Raw genomic sequence first — 22,500 nt, 5'->3', positions numbered from 1 at the left:
ACTTTGCAAACTTGGTTACTCACCTCAAGTGATCCATTCCTTGTTGATATTTCGTATTACTGCAAGGAAGCTGAATGGATTACAGTCCCTTGTTTCTCCCCCAACTTGATTGAAGGTAAAATTTCATATAGACATCACAGGAAACAACACTAACCTATGAATCTTAAAAATGATGTTCTAGCAGAAAGAAGAGCTGTAACCGTCAAATGTTTTGTGGTATATACACTTCCTCAGGACTGTCATTGACAAAAACACCAATGAATATATGATCCCTGTATATGGAATGTATTGAAAAAAGATCCTTAATGTAACCACCAATTTAAAATCGTAGTGATTCCTATTGATTTTGCCTTAAACAATTCAACATGTGTTTTGGTACTTCTATATCAAGTTTAAAATGTCAAAATCTAGTCAGAGGTCTCACAGTTTCTATAATTAAAAAAACAGGTGAAGAGGCTTTTAATGTTCATTCAAACCTAAAACATGGTCGGATGGTTGTGGTAGTGACTTACTATATTTGTTTTTTCCTGCATCCCGGCTGTCTCTGAATTTCCAGCACATGTCTGCAGGTTACTGTATAGATGGTGAGAGCACTGCCACAAATCTGACTAGTTGTTCTCAAATACCCTTTGAGGTGTCTGTTGATGGATGGGTGGAACAGAAAGGGAAGTGGGAAGCCTGTAGCTTGCACCAGACCAAATCAAAGTATGCATTTTACACTCATTTGGGCCAAGAAAAAAGAGTATGGATGGGGGACTGATATTGACACAACTCAAGAATAGGCTATTACCAGACACCTGGGTATCCTGTACAATGTGATTGATGTATAGTGAAGAATGGGTAGATCAATCTTGTGACATTACTCTACATACAATTTCAGGTTTTTGATAATCTCACATGTGGAAATGGCGCTGAGATAATTGCTGATCTAACTAATTCTGAATATGGAGAGATATTTGATGCAGTGCAATTTACAGACAAAATACGGTAAGATTAAAAAATATTGGATACTCAGGAACAGTTCTTTGTAGTTGACAAATATTACCCCATGGAGTTTTAGCCACAATTTGCCTTCCCACTCAGTGATTTGTAGTTATTTTGCTATGGTACAATGATATTGCACATCTGGGCATTAGGGAATGACAATGAAACAATATGCCAAGAAATTTGTGCAATGGAGTTCCCCAGTGGTTCATGGTGATATTCAGATTCAGAAATCCATATGCTGAGATCTCCCCGCAAGTACATTTGCACAAATGCCTGGGTGAAAAAACACTGGGATGGTATTCACAATTCTGAGCAAACAGTATCCCCCATACATAATGAGAGTATATTCATAATTATTGAAATGATGACCGTAGTAATTTTATGAATGTGTTTTTGGTTGTTACCTCTAAGTGAAGTTCTCCATAGTCGAAGTTGTGTTCTCTGTCTTTGCTATGTAAAACTAGGAATGGCAGAGACAGGGACTAGGACAGGAGAAATAACATTCAAATCGGGAAAATCAGTACAAACCAATGTACTGTGTGAAATTATGTTTGTGACATCGAGTGACCATTCAATATTTACAGATACATATAATAACCCCAAAGTTGATAGAGATACAGACCAGGATCTTGGAGAACACGGAGACAGCAATGGATGAAACAGCACAACAAAATATCACCTACAAAATATTGAGGACATATAAATTGACTTACATACTTCATATGTTACCTACAAAACTACTACTATCATCATAAAAAAGGCATGTATATTGAACAGTAACTATGAAACATTAAGTTAACTAATCAAGGATAACTTTCAAAATGATATCACTTAAAAAAATATTCAATAACAATATCAAAATATATATTTAACATTATATTAATTACAATGTAAAAAATGAAATACAATAAAATGTTTGTAAAAAAATAAACACTAGTTTACAACAATAAGAACATTTTAAACATAAAGAAAAAGAAAAAAGGCAAACAGCTAAAATTAGTTCATTTAAAACACTAGATATTATTATTTCTTTAAAACAAATTTATTAAAAAATCGGGAAAAAATGCATTTGCAATATTAAAACTAAAAAACTTTACAATTAAGAAATATATTATACTGGTTTTTAAAATGGAATAAAAATACATATCAAAAGAATTTACAAAACATTAAATATAAAACAGGGTATACTAAGAGGGATTACATTCACTACTTTGACTGCAACCTAAACAACAGTAGGGAAAACATTGGACTTAGGCATGAATACCATTGTAACTTTAAATCACGCTGCAGCACATAGACTACTAACTGCTACATCATAGAAAATACCCTTTTGGCCACAGATGCAGATGACCACTAGTTTTTGATATTGACGGACCATCCAGCCTCAGAAACGAGAAAAACATCCGTATGGAGTCCCTCATACCATTGTCCTCACAACATATTTAACAAAGCCGGCACCTTCATTGCACCCTCTTCTCCATCGAGTCCTTCACCCTACTGGAAGACACTGGAAATCAACACCCCGCGGAAGAAACCCACTGCTGACCCGATGGACCTCAAGAAGTACAGACCTATCTCTCTGCTCCTTTACCCAGCCAAAGCATTGAGAAAGCCAGCAAAGCCCAACTCTTTGAGTTCATCCGTACCCTCCTCGACTGAGGCAAAACTGCTGCCCTCATCCTAATAGACCTCTCAGTTGTCTTTGACCCCGTCTCCCACCCACACCCTCAATGAGGCTGACATCTGTGACAAAGCCCTAGAGAGCCAGATTTCCACTGTTCAACTCAGAACACACAGAAATCTGCTTCTGAGTTCCCCTGGAACCCTCCCTGAGCCCTACCCTCTTCAATATCTGCAGGCCCCACTGGCATCCACCATCAGAAGCCACAGACTAAACATTGTCTCCTATGCCGGTGACACCCAGCTGATCATCTCCCTCACAGACAAAACCACAGCTGACAAGAACAACTTCTGCAATGGGATGACAGCAGTGGCCACCTGGATGAAGGACAGCTGCATCGAACTCAAATCAGACAAGACCAAAGTCCTCATCCTGGGTTCTACCCTCTATGCCTGGGATGACTCCTGGTGGTCCCCAGCTCTTGGAAGTCCTTACACATACATGGACCATGCACAAAACCTCACCATCATCCTGAACTCCTCACTGTCAATGAACTGCAAAATGAATGCTGTTTCATCCTCCTACTTCCACACATTCCACTTGCTTTGTAAGATCTTCAAGTGGATCCCCACAGAGTCCTAGAAAATAGTCACCCATGAGCTTGTCAGCAGCAGTCTCAACTATGGTAATGCATTCTGTACCGGCATCACCCAGAAGCTGCAAAAGCAACTGCCTCTGTCAGACTCATCCTTTACATACCACGTCGCAGCCACATCAGCGGTCACCTGAGAGACCTTCACTGGCTACCTATCAACAAAAGAATCACCTGCAAGCTCCTAATGCATGCCTACAAGCCTTCAAAACAACAAATATGCAAACTTCAACCACCCCCTGTCCTACCTCAAGAATAGGTCACTTTACAACGCATGCGATACATCACATGCTATTACAGCCCTGTCATTACAATGGCTGCGTTGTTACATCGCATACTATTACAACGCAAGTCATTACAATGACTTGCTGTAGGAGGAGTGCTGGATTCTGGAATGGTATAATATACTATTCCAACTCCAGTCTGTGTAACTGTAAGGAAGGTGTTGGATTTTAAATCCAACACCTTCTACCCCCTACAGTATGTCGTTGTAACAACTTGCGTTGTAAATGTATGAGATGTAACAATGTGGTCATTGTAATGACCACTTTGTAATGGCACAAGATGTATCGCATGTTTCCCCTTCTACACACCCACTAGACATATCTACTCCACCCAACTGGCCCTGGCCAACATCCGCAGGAGCTGCAAGACCACGACTGGAGGAAAATCCTTCTCCTATCTCATTGCAAAGACCTGGACCTCCATGCCTTTGCACCTCGGGCAACCACCACCGCTGCCTTAATTCAGGAAGGATCTCAAGACCGGGCTCTTCCACTGAACCACAGACCCCTCACTCAGCGTCTTGAGACCCTCACAGGTGAGTAGTCATGCTTTATAAGAAACCTGATTGATTGATTGATTGATTGATTGATTGATTGATTGATTGATTGATTGATTGATTGATTGATTGATTGACCTAATGGAACCCCATGAGCTCCCCTTGTCGGCCTGTACCATCTTCAAAACAATCTGCATTCTTTGCATAGCCATTACGAACAGCACACTCACTCATCTTGCAGACAAATTCACCAGTTTTGGTGATGCTCTATACACTCTCCACCAGTATCAGACTGCGAACTAAGAAGAAACGAAAAACACAAGACATGCCAGTGCTTTCCTAAAATGGGACGGAGTTAAAAGCTCATCTTGTTAAAGACCAATGCATTATGTGTCCTCAGCCCAACTTCCTCTGCCGGTTTTCGTTGGTTGTATGCTTGCCCCTGACCATGTACAACACTCTACTACCTTTTGGCTAGTTTTGTGCTATAGAAATACCATATACATACATACCTACACACAAACATTCCTTGGAGGGGTTAAATGTATTATTCTCACTCCAAACTGAGCAACAGTAGACAATGTTTTGGACTTTGAAGATGTCCTATTTTAATGTTTCCCTCCAATTTAGGTAACACTAGGAAAAGTGTTGAACTTTGGATGGGTCAAATTTACTATTCAAGGTCATGAAAAGCCATGCAGGGTGGCTTTACATGGCCTTGTAGATATGGCTAAGCCCTTTGCTCCACCGGAACATCACATAAAAGTGATGTTCTGGCAGCAGACAGGGCTCATAAAAAAGCCCCTAAGTACACAGATTACTAAATAAAATAAATCATACAATTGTATTAAATATTTACACCAATTACAACAATATAATTAATTAATTTCACAGACTAACCACCCTTTTACCTGAATAAATTCCAACAACCACAAAAGCAAATGAAAGTTATAGTTTAAAATGATAGAAGAAAATACAAATTATCATTTTAAAAAACGTAATAAAATTAATATTCAAATCAATTAGAACAAGTAAACACTTAGCAACTTAATTTACTATTTAATGACCATATTTTTAAAAGTATCCTCCAAATAATGAAAAAAAAATTACATACGTAAGTATTAAACTAACAAATAAACACATGGTTAAAAAAAAAACTGAAAATCAATCAAAAAATAAATATTTATAAAACTTCTCACCCTGGAATTCTGGCTAAATAAATGAATAAACTAATGTATATCTCCATCAACATGTGGGAATGATGAAGAAAATCAAGGACAATAACAAGCCATGTTTAATGCAAAAGACAGTTCTATAAGTCCAGCATAAAATTATATTCATTGCTCGCCGACAACTAGATGTGGCTAAAGTCTGTTAAATTGTCCTCTTGACTCTCTTAGGAAAGGGTAGCTCTTTCCAGTTGCCATGGTGTCATCCTTCCCAGCATAATTCATGCAAAATGTGTCACAAATGTCTCCTTAAGAGGGATAAGTAAGAAGAAACAAATGCAAGAGTGAAAATCTCCTGGGCATCCTGATAGAACTTGATTGGATTTGGATATGTATGTTGCATTAGACAACCCAGAGATCATACTCCCACTGACATGAAAAGAAGAAAGTGTCTGACCACAGCAGAAATCCAAATAAATTCCATTTGCAAGAACCAAACTTCAGGCAAAAAAACATCTTCCTCTTGTTAATTACTCCTTTCTATGATTCAAACAGGAACTGACATTAATGAAAAGACTCGTACTTCATCTGAGAGTCCTCTGGACAATCCACCATCTTGGCAAATGTGACTCATGGGCGTGGTAATTTCTATTCCTTAAAAATCACAGCATTGGCTGAAAAAGAAGAGATCAAACCAAGTGAAGACTATTTATGCACTGCCATATTCTACAGCTCTGTTGACGCCCATGTTGAATAATGACTCCAACTGTATTTATGAATGTGATATTTATATAGCACAACATGAGCAGAATAGGCAGTGGAGCACTGTACAGGGTCAAAGCAAAATACAGTCAAAAAGTGATGAGTAGCTTGTTATTGAGTTTTTGCTTCATTGTAATATAATGCTCTTCAAAGATTTGTCTCTTCAACTATTTCCTAAGTTGGATTAGATTTAGGGAAGCCCGTATCAGCATGGGGATCATACTTCAGATCCCTGATACATAGATTGAAAAAGCCTGATTATGGGATACCACTCAGATTGACGGATTTTAAAGAACAATCAACATGACCCAGGCCACGAAGAATCCCTGTCTAGGGGATGTATGACAGTACCACGCGTACTTTTACAACGCGTACCGTTACCACGCTACTTTTACCACGCAAGTCGTTACAACGACTTGCGTGGAGGGGCGCTGGATAGTAAATTATTTAATTTACTATTCCAACTCCAGTCCCCGTGGACTCTAGGGAAAGGAGTTGGATAGTAAATTAAAGTATTTACTATCCTGGAGCGCCCCCCAGCGCATTTCGTTGTAATGACATGCGTGGTAAAAGTAGCGTGGTAACGGTACCGCGTTGTAAAAAATGCGTGGTAACCGTTGTATACCCCTAGACAGGGAATCCAGCAGCACTTTTCTGAGAGTGAGTTGTGCACACAGTAACCACTATCTTGGGACAGCCTCAAGTAAGCCTTGGGCATAGGTGAGACAGTCCTCTAGTGCAGATTTGTAATCTGGGCTGAAGTTCCTGGTCAACATCTGCTTTGAATAATGGGATCACTTGTAATTCTTCTTCTGGAACAGACATTGCAGGTTGCAGGGCAGGAGCTTACACTTCTTTTGCCTGTCAGAACCTTTAGACAGGAAAGTAAATGGCATAATAACTATCACCCCTAGACAAAGACTCATACAAATTGGCCATTTAATTATATAAGAAAATGATTGTGAAAGCTAAGTTTTGATATTTACCTCAAAAATGCAATCCTCTGTAAATTCTTTCAAGGAACTCTTTGATTTAGTAAAACAACTAACCAAGGCTCCAGATTCCAAAAACATCAACCTCTAACCAAATGCTTTTTAATACATTGGCCTCATTTTTTAGGTGTCAGGTTGAACTATCTATACCTCGCTTTCACCTAGCATATCTCTCACCTCCTCTCCTAAAGAAGAGGACATTTGGACTGAGTAGAAATTAATTGCAGTTACTCCTCCCAAACACATGGCCCATCAGGACAATAACATAACCTCTCTTTCCAGTATGCCAGAACAGTCTTTTCCAATGGATAATTTGGTTCAAAACTAATTTTCCTGCCAATCCACAGCATCTCTTCAGACCTTCTTTTGCCAGGTCAAGTCCAGCACCCAACTTGACCCTAGCCCCCCAGAGTCCATCACCTTGTTCCAGTATTGAAGATGTCTGTAAGTAACTTACAGACATCTTCAATAGGATGGTTGAGATATGCTAATTTCTTAAATAGTGTAAAAGAGCCTCCATCCTCCATTTTTTTTTTATAAACGGCCTTGGAGGCCAACAATTCTCATAAATATCATTCCATCTATCTCTTCCCTTTCCTGACCAAGATCATAGAGAAGGTCCTTAATATCAAACTATCAACTTTCATCAGCAATAAGGGTTAACTGGACAACAACCAATTTAACTTTAGAAGACAACATAGTACAGATTTGTCTCTGATTACTGCCTCTGAAGAAATCAGACAAACCCTAGATGCAGGTGGGAATGCTGCTTTAATTCTTTAAGACGTCTCCACAGAATTCCACAGCCTTCTTATAGGCCGTTTAGTCTCTGTAGGTATTTGAGGCAAGGCCCTTCAGCTTCTCTCAGACTGAGAACAGTTAATCGCCCTGAATGAGTTCAACTCCCCTTTCTTCTCTCTACCATGTGTGGTTCCACAGGGCTCATCACTGAGCCCTATGCTATTCAATCTGCACCTGACACCATTTGCTAATCTTATTGTATCATTTGGATTTGAAGTAGGGTCCTACGCTGATGACACCCAGATCATGCTGATAGTGGCCAGTAATCGTGACAACATTGCCTTCAGATTCCATGACTGTATGTTGCAGATTGGGAGATGGATGGCCCAAATCTAACCCAAACTTAACTAGGGTCTTGGTCTCCCAGAATTTCGGAACACTCACCCTTTCCGGTCTCCATGGTTTAAACCTAGGGGTTGCCTTTGACAGTAATCGTTATCTTGAGTGGCACATCAACACTGTCACTTCTTTCTATCTATTACATGCTTACGATACTTAAGGAAATGTTCCTATTCATTCTGCATGATTTACAGAAATGTGCAGTTTCCACCCTCATTATAGATTAGATTACCGCAGCTCATTCTTCATTAAAATCAAGAAAAGATGTCTACTAAAAAATGCTAATTCTTCAGAACTTCAGGCATGACTTCTCCTGGGAATTCCTAAGTTTCAATCTGTCTTCAAGGGTGTTGTCCAGTTACACGGGCTTCCTGAAAAAAAATTATAGATTTCGAGGCTCTCTACATCGCCTTTAAGGCAATGTATATGATGTAGGACCCAAATATTTGAAAGATTGTTTGCGATGGTACACACCCAGTATGTCACTTAGATCACGTCTAGCGTTTAACTAAGTGGTGTTCAAATGTAAATGATCTCGGCAGGAGCTTTATCACGTGTACCGCTGAGGTCTGGAACTCAATGACCCTTCATCTCAAGAAAACAAAATTGTATTCTTCTGGAAAGCTCTTAAAACATGGCTTTTCAACAGGTGAACATATGTTCTAGGTATATTAATATTGTTGTCTGTTTGATTTGTGATCTATCTGCAGAGTTATAGTGACTAGTTGCCTCAGGGTAGCAGCTGCTCTACAAGTCTAATTTTCATTTTATGTTTATTACAAATTATTCAAAAGTTTACAAAGCCTGCTTGGAATTGAATAAACACATTTTTGACAACGTTTTTTATATGCTTTAAAAATTCAAATTCCAGGAATCCTCTCGTGGATTTTGATCATCAATGACTCTAAATATTCATAATAAGGGGCTAAATGTAGGAAAATTGCATTTACCCATTCGTAAATACCGAATTTTACCGATTCGGTATTTACAAATCGGTAAATGCCATGTAGGTAAATATTCGGTAACAATTACAGAATCGTTAAGATTCGATAATTACCAAATCGGAATTTACAGATTCAGTAATTGCCATTGCGTCCTATGGGCCTTGAGGCCCATAGGAATCAATGGCAATTACCGAATCAGTAAATACCGATTCGGTAAAATTACCGAATAGTCAAGGGTGGCAGGGTGTCACTTTGACACCCTGTTGCACCCCTGATTCAGGCTTGTGTGCCATGTGACACACATACATGCCCTTATGGCATGTATGTGTGCCAAATGGCACAGGTGTAGATGCACAGATTTGCATATACACAGGTATTCGTTATTTACCACCAACTACTAGTTGGTGGTAAATAACGAATCCTTAAGGCCCTGTGGCACTGTTCTCAGTGCCACCTACATCTCAAATTACCAAGTCGGTAAATGTATCCATTCGGTAATTTACAAAATCGGTAAATTTACTGATTCAGTAAATTTACCAAATCGGTAATTGTTAAGGCTCCCTACATCTGAAACTCCAAATACCGGTCGGTAACGGCCGAAATCGGCCGTTATCAACCGGTATTTGGCCACCTACATCTGGCCCAATATTCTTTACTTTTACAAATTGTTGCTGTGTCTCTTTCTTGTTGCGTGACTTTCTTATTCCATTGTTTAGTGGTTTTAAATGCTTTAGACATTGTTCCTTTGTTAAGCCTACCTGCTCAAAGCCACATCTACCCAGGGTTGAGATTAAGTCGACAATGAACTGTCCATGTCTGAACATATTAGCAAAGTAGTAGGCACCAGCTACGGCGTCATGCGTAGTCTGAGAAAAATCTTTAAGTGGCTCCCCCTCTCAGCTCGTATGCCTCTAGTACAGGGACTCATTGTTAGTAGAATTGACTACGGAAACGCACTCGTGGCTTCAACAAATACCACCTTGCTGGCCCGCCTACAGGTCTTACAAAACACCGCTGCCAGATTGGTGCTTGACCTTCCTTCCCGCACCCCCTCATTACCCTGCTTAAAAACCTTGCACTGGCTCCCAATACAAAAACGTATTACATTCAAATTATGCTGCCTGGTCCACAAATCCATCAATGGGCATGGCCCAGCATACCTAGAACAAAAACTTAAGGTCTACCACCCGGTGAGAACACTTAGATCATCCACCCAGTTTCTCCTAAGTGTCCCCAGAGTTCGTACTGCCAGAAACGGTGACAGAGCCTTCAGTAAAACAGCTCCTGAAGCATGGAACTCCCTGCCCCTCCAGATTAGGATGGAACCTGACTACCTGAGATTCTGCAGACAGCTAAAAACATGGCTCTTCAAGATCTGCCTCTGCCTTGTTTGGGTTTCTGATAGGAGTTTCTTCTGCAAGCTCTCTGAGACCTTCGGATGATTTATGCGCTATACAAATGAAATAAAAGTAAAAGTAAAAGTAAAGTAAGGTGTTCAAATGAGCCTGACTGGACCTAAGAAAGGATTTTTGAGTGTATTGAACAGTGACCCCTACCACAACTACATCATATAATACACCTAGATCCTTACATTGGTGCCTAGTGGTAGAATATAGAACTTGTGTTTATCTGTACGACGCAATTAATACATTGCAACTGACAGAAAATCTATACTGTCTTAGAGTCAAGCAACAGCCTCAATAAGTTGCCAAAAATTCTGCAGGCACTAGGCAATTTTTTTTCTCGAGCCAAATGGAAGTTGACCACCAGTTCTTCTTAAGTACTTTGCAAGCTTTAATAAAAATCGAGATTGGAGCAGGTGACCTGGCTAACACGCCCACACTTAAAATTAATAATCAAAGAGGGATGTGCAGGAGGAAAGGAACTGGACTAGATCTGTATGTCAAGAACAAAGAGTTGGAGAAGGCCCGTAAAGCCTAGGAGGAGACAACGTATCTCCAGGCCCAAGTTCAGATAGCAGTGAAAGTCACCCAAGAGTGTGATGATGAAGAACATTTTCCCTTTAAGAAGAGTCAACCGCAGAGTGGCACCTATAGAATGGTCACGACATGGGTATGCAGCTGGGAGCCAAAGGAACTTCACTCCAGTAGGAAGGTCCACGTACTTGTATATCCAGCTCAAACTTGTGGAGTGAAGACTGGAAATCTAGGAGGAAATGTTGGTACTTGTCCAGAAAAGAGCCAAGATGGGTTGGAATCCCCAAGGTAATAGTGGCAGCAGTACTTATTCAGAGATGCATAAAAGTGCTACTCATGATCCTAGGTTGCTCGAGGGCATATTTTCTAAATTCACTGAAGGTGACAATATAGATGTACAGCTGGCATCCTCTGAGAGAGCTCTACGGATGAGAAAGGTGGGTGCCAAGCATTGCTGAGTCAAGTCAAGTCAAAAAGGCTTTATTTCGATAAAAAATTATGATAAAAGCTTCACAGTAAAAATACACATATTCATTTGTTTTAAAAGAGAAAAAGGAAGATACAGCAATTTAATTACATTTAACTTTACAAGTCTTAGTTTTCAGATATAAGAAGCATATCATAAGTGATTGATTAAAAAAGAATTAAACATTTTCTTTAAGCCTTTTGCTTCTAATGCACCAGGCCCAAGATAACAATTTAGAAAGGGTACAGACATACAGTGGGCGAGAGTCCGACATAAGAATGCGTAATGCCTCAATGTGGTGCCTGGTCCCTAACAAGCGGCACAATTGCTTAAGCCATTTTCTTCTTGGTTGGGCATACTCCTGGTACTCAAACAGAAAATGTGCCACTGTCTCTTGTCTAGATATGCAAGTGGGGCAAAACTCAGTAGTCTGTGCTGGCGGTTTCCACCGAGATGTAAAGGCATGCAGAGGAAGAGTCCCAGTTCTGAATTTAAAATAAAGGGTCCTATCAAATGGTTTCTCAATGATATCCAAGTAAAGTTCCCAAATTGGTAAGTCTTTGAATTTAAAAAAATCCTCCGTAAGTCTACCCAATGTGGGATTAGTACTCCGTTGAGTCAAAATCCAATTCCAGTACAGACTTTTAAGTGTTACCTTTGGTGGAGAAGACCTATTTGCCCAGGCTTCACTTAGGCCCAAGTTGCACAAAAGGGATTTCATGTCTCTCAACCATTTTATTCTGTGCCACCCTGGTAATGACATTATTTCAGAGAGCCCTTTCACATATTTGGCAAGCTCTGGGACTCGCCACCGCCGGGCCCATAAAAGTAAGGGCCGGAACTTTGCTAAATCTCCAATAGGTCGGCAACCTAAATCGAGCATTAATGGGGCCATGGGAGTACCTTGGGGAAGTGCCATGATGGCCCTACAAAACTTCCTCTCAGATCTTGACAATTGACTGGTATTACATGAGCCCCATAGCTCTGCCCCATAGAGAGCAGAGCTAACGCCCCTTGCTGTATAAATTTCAATAACAGGGGCTATGGATCTAATAGCACAAGCGCGCTGCTCCTTTAAGAGAGCCCCTGTTACCCTCTTGTGAGCTAACAGCATTTTGTCTAGGTTGGGAGCCCACTGCATATTGTGCGACAAACGGATGCCTAGGTAATCAAATACATCTACCCTCCCCAAAGGTACAGTGTTCAACTTTGGGGAACGTACAGGTTGTTTTGGGGGATTCATCACAAGATATTTCGTTTGGTCTGTATTGATTACCAGGCCCCGTTCTGCACAAAAGGTCTGAAAGTTGTTGAGGAGTTTTTGGAGACCCATTGGGAATTTAGATAGCAAGAGCGTATCATCCGCAAAGAGAAGGGTGGGGATACGCTCCCCCGCCAGGGATGGTTCATCTGAGGGATCTTTCAGCAGGTGCTCGACCACTCCGTTGTTATACAGGGAGAAAAGGGTGGGAGCTAAAACACATCCCTGGCGAACCCCTCTCTCTACCGGGATACTGCTGGTTTTCTCTCCCTCTGTACCCCATCTTATCTGGGCAAAACTATTCTCATGAAGCCTTACGAGTAACGATAGAATGTAGTGAGGTGTCCCCATGTCAACAAGGACTCTCCAGAGAGTCTCCCTAGGTACAAGGTCAAAGGCAGTCTTTAAATCGATAAATGCAAGATAAAGACTGCCTTTGCCTATGACCACCACCTTCCAGTACACTAACATCAATCTGAAAGCTTGTTCTATTGTGCTGGTACCTACTCTAAATCCGGCCTGGTAGTCAGACAGGATGTTGTTTTCATTAATCCATTCCAATATTCTAACCAGCAGTACCTTACCGACTACCTTTTGGGTTATTACCAACAAGCTTATAGGTCTATAATTCGACGGGTCGTCCCTAGCACCTTTTTTAAAGATAGGGACGACCTCCGCCCCTTTCCAGGATGTGGGAATCGGTGCACCCCTGCAGATGGCAGTGAGCAGGCAGTGAATAAGTTTCCCCCATTTCGGGATGTCTGAACGCAGCAGGTCCCCGGGAATACCGTCCGGACTGGCCGCCTTTTGGGGCATAATGGTACTAATGGCATACTCTACTTCTTTTATTGAGAAGTCAGAATCTACTAGGTATGCCTCCCAATCCTTTTGGGACATAATGGTACCAGTAGCGTGCTCAACTCTTTGTGTGGAACGGTCGGGGTTTACTGGAGCCACCTCCCAGCCCTGATCATCCTTGGGAATATCTATGATGTTATGTCCGAATTGGCGGGTGTATAATTTGGAGAAGTGGTTAACCCACACTTGGCTAGTGATGTTACACATTATGAGGTCACTATCTGGTCTGTTTCTGGTTCTGATTGTCTCCCAAAAACATCTTGTGTCTTTATTAGTGCTTGCCTCTTTCAGAATACGCCAATACTCTTCTTCCCACTCCTTTTTTGCACTTGCCAATATTCGCTTGTGCTCTTTCCTAGCTCCCTGTATCAGGGCTTGTGATTTGCCTTTGACAGCCTCAATCAAAAGAGATTTTGCATGCCTGCATGCAGATGTGTACCAATCATGCTTGCCCCTAGAGTTCCGAGTTGCCATATTCCTACCCACCCGCACCTTTTTCAGGAATATGTCCCCTATGGACCTAAGTGTGTCCTCAAAGTTACCCTTTCAGTTAGCAAGGCCGGATTGATGGTATCCAATTCCGTTTGTGAAGCCATAAGCAATTCATTAATAATGTTAAGTTTAGCTTCATCAGCTGAAATTTTATTCGACTTCAAGCGTCTCCCACAGGAAGAAACAGAGAGTTTGTGCGCTTGTTTAGGGGACATTTCAGCTGATTTATTGGGCCAAAGATTTTTAAGAGATAAGGAAAGCGATTTATGATCGCTTTCTACAGTAGGTAAAACTACCATATCCTGCACTAATCCCCATAGTGTAAAATTTACCAAAATATAATCAATCCTCGAAGTGTGATTGGCTCTATTGAATGTGGCAGCACCCATGGGGTCTGAGGTTGTACGACCATTTGTGGCTCTTAGGCCAAACTCCAATGTCGGAGCATTTAACTGGATCGCACTTTAGGACCATCTTTTAATCGGGGGAATAGTTAGGGCTGGAATACCCCTTCTGATGTCATCCTCGCCCAGGTCCAGAATGTCATCTGTTGAGAGTGGCTCATAGGTGCAATTAAAATCTCCTGCAACTAAGATGTGGGCACCCTCAATGTTTTCTCTGAGTTCTGCTTCAAGGGTGGTTACTATCGGAGACATAGACCCATGTTTAGTACCTCTGACATATATATTAAACAAGTCGAGGGTTAACCCCCTACTGGGACCTCTCAAGGAAATTCCTAGAATATCAGGGCTTTTGATCTGCTTGGGTATTATACGGCAATTAAGGGAAATGCTTACCCAGATGAGAAGGCCCCCCGAAGAGCGTCCCTTCCCATTTCTAGGTTTTACTGCAGGCACAAAATGTGTGACATAGCCAACACGATGGAGTGGTTCTAGGCTCCAAGTCTCCTGGAACAAACAGATCTTGTGCGCCTCTACCAGAGCATTCCACTTGGGTGAGCCCAATTTCTTGTTAATGCCTGCTAGGTTCCAACTAAGAATCATTAATAAACCCTTGGGATCATAACCATTACTTTTTTGAGGGCCCGGACATTCAATTGAGGGCAAAGACGCTGTTAGAGGTGTGGACTGAACATTATTAGACACTAATACAGAGGTAGCGTGGGGGCATAAAGCTGAAATTTCTGTCATTATGTGCCCTTCCTCATCTTATCTCGTGTCAGATAGTGGAGTGCTGGTTTCCTCAAATGTAAGTCAGTCCACCTCGTCCAGTGCACAGAACCTATTCCAATGCGCGTACTGGGATAAAAAAGGATCATAATCTAGGGTACCTTGCCAGGGCGTTTGCCATTGTTGAAATCTATGCTGGGGGACTAGCTGATAATCCCTGCTCATAGGTATTCTATTTCTCTGCATTTGTCTTTGGGGTATGGTCGGGTAGAAATATGAGAGATGTAAGGGGTGGATTTGTGTATTAGTTCCGCTAGGGGGTGCATTACATATGTAATTCACTGCAGCCGTGTCTCTAAAGTTGATGGTTATAATGTCCCCTGCTATTGTTTTTATACTTCTGCCTATCCATTCCCCTTTTCTAACCGTAAGAATTTCCCCAGAAATATTTGGAGGTAAAGGTCTATTTAGCTGTAACCACTGCACACATTTGTTTTTTAGTTCAATGTGTGTTTCCTTTTTTCCCTCTTTCAGGGGTGGCACTCCTGTCAATACAACCACAAAAGGCAAAGCTTCCGGCGGTTGATTGATTTTCTGGAAGCGAGCCAACCTTGCCCTTTCCGGTTGATTTTTTAATAGGGGAGTGTCTTGTCTATGCTTATACTTTCTTTGGATTTTTGGCCAGATTTGTCATCTGAGGCTGGGAGATTTCCATTTCCTTTTTTCGATTGGACCTGTGGGATGGTACTAGATGCACCGGGATTCTGGGGTGTAGGGGCTTTCTTCACAGTCAGAATGTTATTTTGCATAGCTTCCTTAGGTCCATTGGCTGTGGATTGGTTGACTGATGTTACCTTATCTTTTAGTGTATTGTTAGTAGTACCCCCTTTTGACACCCCTTTAATAAATATGCCATCATTTCCTACTTGCCTAGTGGAACCCATCCCTTTGTTGTTTATTAGGGATGTTAGTCTGTCGATTTTTGACATAAGTGGTTTAATGTGGGCAATGATCGTATCTTCAAGGTCTGCATTGAGATTGGCTACCATATTTGCCACCCAGCAAGGTATTGCTGGTGTAGAATTGGTGATTGGAGCCACTAAGTTGTGATTTAGCGTGTTATTTTGGCCCTTTTTTTTCTTATGTGCCCGAGCTTCACTGGCTATTTTTGGCTCTATATTGCTTGAGTTCACCTTCTCCCCACCCCGCAAAGTACTTAAATTGGGCTGAGTATTTTCTATGTCCCCTATTAACTCAGTGGGGGCCTGAGCACATGGGAGCTCGGCGAAAGAGGAGGTGACACCGAGACTTAAGTCTAGATCATCAGTAACATCTATAGTGGCTACTAGAGGAACATCTACTACATCTTGTGAGTCTTGGACAGTTGTCGTCGGTGGTAAAGACATCCTCCTTTCTGTGTTCACTATAGCGGTAGATACTGCCCCTATAGTCTGTTTCAACATTATATCAATCGCAGTAAGCGTGGAAACTGGTTGAGGGGTCACCACCTTCTGTTTAGTATTTGACCTTAGGGTGGGCATCCTAGTGGTTTTGGTTCCCTTCCTCATGTTACTTGAGTTCAGAAATGTATAAATGGTACTTAATAACTATGTGTTCTTAGATGGTACTGGAGATACTCCACTCATGTGGAGTAAGGGTGAATCGGGGCATAAGATGATTGTAAAAATATGTGAGTACCTTCTACAGTGCAGGAGTAAAGTTAGGGGGGTGGCCCAGCCCAGCCTCCACTGGCCTCAGAGGGCCGTAGAGGGCCCGCCCTTTGCCCGGGCTTTGCCCGGCGCTCCCGCTCGCTCCAGCCGTGGAGCGGGAGCGGAATACCCACACCGGCCTGAGGTCCAGGTTAAGGAAAGAAAACGGTGAGCCACAAAGGGTTGCAGAATGGATATGACCCTCGCTCCACCGATGTGGTGCCTTGATTTTGAGCGCCGCCTTGCGCGCTGTTTGTGGATCTCCCTTCCGGTCCCGGGGCAAGGGCAGCTGGGAAATGTAGTCTTTTGCCCTCTCGCTCTCCCTCACACGGCGGCTGCTGTTGGGCTGCAGCGGCGGAGGGGGAGCGGAATACCCACACAGGTCCGACGTCCGAGGTCCAGGTTAAGGAAAGAAAATGGTGAGCCACAAAGGGTTGCAGAATGGATATGACATTGCTGAGTCTTGTTTTGGGAGTTGTTGTCTACAGTAAAGAGGGCACATTGCTTCAAGTCTAGGATGAGGTAGCAGAATCCTCCAAGCACATGGGACAGGCACTCATTGTGCTATTTGGCCTCACACCAGTGGAGTACAGAGTTACTTTTAGAAGCACTGCGAATAAGGCAACACAAACATGGGTAGACTATGTGGATGCATCTTTTATGTTAGTGGGGGGCTGACTAAAATGAAACCAGATTGAGAACTGTGAAGGCTTGTACAATTTAATTGTAAAAAAAACACATTTTGACAAATTATTGCTCATAGAAGTTGCACTAACCTCTAGTAGATTCCAATCTTTGACTTGCCCTAAAAAGTTGGGGAAAAGGCTGATGCGTGGGGTAGAACAAGAATTCCGTAAAACATCAGAAGGGAGATTCCACGAAGGGTGGGGTTGTGCCCACATAAGTGATATGAGGGAGGTGGTAAATCCACCAAAGATCATACCTCAGAGTCCCATAAACCTAAAGGAGAGGAGAGTAAATCCCACCCCAACTCTAACAGTAAGCAGAGTAGGTGGGACCCTAAGCTTAAAATGTTCATCCTACTTTGAGTGTTAGCAGTTTGGGAACTACGGAGTGGATACAGCTCTTCCCAACAAAAAAGGTCACTGGAATTGTCAGTGTAGCCTTATATGATTATTCCTCAAATGAGGATATCCTAGTTCTAATTGGGAAAATGGCCCAGAGAGTGATTTGGTGATTGCTGAGAGTAGTAAGCACTTTTACCCCTAAATGGTCAATGGAACCTCAGTCACTGCCTTGAGCTATACCTGCAGTCACACCAGTGTGCATGATAGGCTGGTGCCTCCAGACCTGTATTTGCCAGGAGAGACTAAACGAGTAAGGATTTCCCAGGTGAAGTGTTAGACCTGTGGTTGAGTAACTTTAGACAAAGAGGATTACTTTAGCTGGAATACAGTGACAGTCAGTTCAGACCTCCCCCTTGATTGTTGCTTTAAAATGACCTCACAGAGGTTGGTTTGAGCCCAGTGAGTGCAGTTACCCAGGGCACTGTCTCACCAAAGGTTTCTAGAGGTGCTGTCCCTGTATTTAGGAAAAGCAGGCCCCATAAGAAAGGCGAAAAAGAAAGAAATGTAGCTAAGGGAGGCAAATTTTTGAAAGAATTCCAGTTAGCCATGGGGCTTCTATCAAAGACCAATTTGCACACATTGGAAGCGCACAAGAAGAGGCTGTGACACTAGCCCGACTACACCTTCTGCACTTTGGGCTAGCTAACTCTAGACCCTGTTCTGTGTGCCTGGCAAGGAGAAAGATTGATTCCATGCCCTGAAGCAAAGACTCCAAACATCAGTTGGCTGGCACCTAAAATACCACTGGGGGCATAAAAGCAGGAAGAGACCAATCATTTCAAGTAGCTCCTGCAGCTGTTTTGCCACTGACAGATGAATGGCACTAGGAAAGGCAATTTGAAGATAGCCAAAGGTAACACCCAAATCTGCTGGACCCGTGTGCGTTGGTTGTGACTTGATTCATCCACTTCCACCCCAAGAGTCATTTATCCCCACCAAAGATTTACACCATGTTACAAGAATGAAAGGACTGCATTGGCATCCCTTTAACTCCTGCAGAGAGGACGACTCCTACAGAGAGGACAACTCCTGCAGAGAGGGCTTTGTCAGACACCGGAATCTGTCGCCTGAGTTGCTCCCACTCACCTGAGAGCTAAGGACTGGATTGGACTCCTCCCCACCCCCCCATGGACTGCAGATCATCTGGAGCATAAATTGAGGATCTTTAAGCCTGATTCCCTCAGCATCAGGACCACTCATTAAAAGTCAATTGAACTTGCTTTTAAAATGCTCTGATGGTGACATAACTGTCCAAAGATTCAGTTTAGTTATCCTAGACCTCTATCTTGTTGAATTTGATCACCCAACCTCACTTGAATTTTCCAAACTCAGTAGTATAAACTGGTACAAACTTAAAATAGTTTACAACTTTTTGATTTGCCAATTCTTGTTTGCAGTTTATGTCAAAGTGTTTAATTGCTTTAAGCATTCATATCTCTGGAACATTCTGGTGGATTTCTTTCATCAAGGACTCTAAAAAAACTCATTAACATTTGCTTGATTTTTAGGAGTTGTTGTTGTGTCTCATTCCTCTTTTGTGACTTTATTATTCAGTTGTTTGATAGTGTTAAATGCTTTGCACATTGTTCCTTTGTTAAGCCTTGCTCCTCAGAGCCACAGCTACCCAGCATTAAGCTCAAGGTTTTCAAATGTGCCTGACTGGACCTAAGACAGTTTTATGAATGAATTGCATGATAAGGCCTCACAGACATATCATGTAATACACCAGGAAACCTCACACACTCTTTACAGAAATAGGATCTTCATTCTCCAACTCAGGATCTCATCGTAATCTTGAGAACTACAAGCAGGTCTTCTGAAAAATAATAGGTAAGTTAATCTATGATGAAAGGCAGTATTGTAAAGCCTGTAATGTCTTTTTTTTACAGAGTTACTAAGATTGATGTTAAGTTTGCCATGTCTGTTTCTGCTCTGGTCGGTTTCGTAGAGTCATTTTGCACATTCCAAAACTACTTCTCAAGGAACCCAGAGGCTGGAAAAGAATTCTTACAAAAACTACAAGAAAGGTAAAAAATGTTTTTGCTGTATCAACAGAAAATGAAAGTCTCTTAAAACATTTAGGAGGTCTTGTGAGCGTTCACTGTGTGGCATTCTCAATATTTGTTCATGTGGGTCTTCTTGGAAACCAAGGCCTGGAAATGATTTCTTGTCAGATATTTTGGCTTGCAAGTGTTGATACTGTGCTCAACACTTGCATGGTGGGGGTGATTTGAGGCTGTAGATTTGACTAAAATCAATGTGTTGGGTGCAACAGTGGCAGTTAGGAATTTGGTTGGGTGCGACTGGTGGTATGGGTGAGAGGTGCAAGTAGTTATTCTCTGTCTTACATGCTGTTTATCCTATAATGATATTGTAAATGTTTTAATTTTGTGTTTACCTTATTCTGTCTTGCAAAGTGCTCTGATGTTTTTGTTATTCTTTTTATGCTGTAATGTATCTCTTACTGTAACCAGCTTTATCTTGTAAAGTGCTCTGATACCTCTGGGTCCAATAAAACTTCTAAAAATAAATAAATATGTTGAATAGTAAGCAAAGGTCCACTGAAGGACAGTGAATTTGAAATACCAGGCAACAAATATGTTACTAGAATATGAATTTACCTTTAAAAAATGAAAGACAAGAGGCATTTTCCTAAACAGGAACAGTTGGTTCAATTAAACGCAGCAGCTGGGAGAACAGGCAATAGAGTTGGGGGTCTGAAGACTGTCTCAAAGTACTTTGGTTTTTGTCTTCATTTTATACATTACAGAAAGTGCAATAAAACAATTTGTATATTCTTTTTAGAACAGGAATCTGGGCCTAGGTATAGAGTTATAAATCTGGTCATTTGATAAGAAGCGCAGGTGGCTCTCGATCGTTAGTGGACACGATTTGGACCTAGGGGGTACACATCCAGGAATCTGACATAGGGAGTGTGATCACTGTGTGTAGCATACACTCTGTGTTCTGATTCGCTGAGTGTCTCTAACTTACCATGGCATTACACCTTATGGTGTTTTGGGATGCTTGCCCCTGTGGCAGAATGTGTTTTATTGGGGCATATTTCCTGAGACCATGGTGGTATCGCTGTCTATCTGTGGGATCAATCTGTATTTTTCTGTTTGCGCACTTGTCTAAAAGTGACATGTTTCCCCACCTTTCATCTGTTAATCAGTTGCTTCAGGTCTAGGTCACAGGGCTTGCCTGACCAGAGATTTCTGACTTGGGGTTGATGGGGAGGTCATATCGGGTGAATTCAACAATAGAGATGCAAGCTTGTTAATATATGTACATAAATTGTGTACATTGACATCTGATTTATCAATATTAACAAATAGATTGGTGAATTGGGCAACTGTAGGTTACAAACCTAATATCCCAGTTCCAAACTGGAGTGTGATAGCTTGGTTCCCTACTACACTTGCTGAATTAGGTTTACTGGGAAACCTAAGCTGCTGGTGGGTTGGTTAAGGCACATGGTGAACAGCGCTGTGATGAGGTGCCTGTGATACCATTGATATGACAACCTGGCCAGAATTCAGTTACTTCACATGTGATACATGTTGGTTTATAGCACACATAGTAGTTCACATTGCAAATTCATTGCTTTATGCATGAACAATTTTTAATGCGCATTTGTGCATAGTGTACTATTGAGTCAAGTAGAGTTGTTTGTGTGTACTATCCTTATTGGTTTAGAATAACAACAGTTTGAGGAATAAATATGTTGGTTAGTACAGATAATGCCTCATTTTACATGCTATACCATACAGTTCAACATATGCACTTTTTAACCCCTTTGCTGCTAGGCCCACCCCTAGTAGCAAGCATTTTTGTTTTTGCTATTTGGAATAGTTTACACTTAGGCCACCATATTCTTTTGTCCACATAGGCTATGTACACCCACTTTGTGTCCTTTTTTACCAACATCTTGGGTATTCTAATAGTAACCATGGTTTGTGGATTTCCCTTAGAGGGGACTGAGAAATTTACCAAAATGAAGCTACAATTCGGGTGGAAAAAATGGGAAAGAAGTGCTGCTGGAGAGAGTAAAAATGAAGGTTTTGTGATGCTATAATCAACATTTTCCAATCTTTCAGGAACAGGCAGACTTGAATCAGAAAACCCACATTTTTAACACTATATGGCATTTTACTGGGAAAAAGCATATTTTTCAAACTTTCAATCTCCTTCCGGTTTGAGGTGGAAATCAGTGGTATTACCCAGAAAGCTATATATTTGAGAAAACTAGACAAACATTTGAATTCAGCAAGTGATCATCTGTATATATCCTTCAATGTTTTCCCATAAAAAGTAACAGTTGAAATAAAGAAAATATTGAAATTGAGTCTACAAAAGCAGCCATTAGTATCTACATTTGTATCTGTAACTTCTGGGTATGGCAGATATTTTAAAGCAATACACTGTTACATCTGTTGGACACTTCTGGTTGTGGGGATATATAGGCCTTGTAGGTTCTCAAAGAACCAGAGGTACCTAGAGCCAACTAC

General features: G+C 41.4%; 1 protein-coding gene across 1 annotated transcript in view; it reads left to right on the top strand.

Moving 5' to 3' along the window:
- The window catches only part of LOC147701312 (putative methyltransferase DDB_G0268948), a 169,438-nt gene extending 149,418 nt beyond the window's left edge, over positions 1-20,020 (top strand). The window contains exons 4-5 of the mRNA XM_086928623.1: positions 881-987; positions 19,879-20,020. Coding sequence (XP_086784749.1) covers positions 881-987; positions 19,879-20,020 — 249 coding nt within the window. The remainder of the gene's footprint in view (positions 1-880; positions 988-19,878) is intronic.
- The last annotated feature ends 2,480 nt before the right edge of the window (positions 20,021-22,500 follow it).

This window comes from Lissotriton vulgaris, chromosome 7, assembly GCF_964263255.1.
Source record: "Lissotriton vulgaris chromosome 7, aLisVul1.2, whole genome shotgun sequence".
NCBI lineage: Eukaryota > Metazoa > Chordata > Amphibia > Caudata > Salamandridae > Lissotriton > Lissotriton vulgaris.
This window is presented reverse-complemented; position numbering and strand designations above follow the sequence as displayed.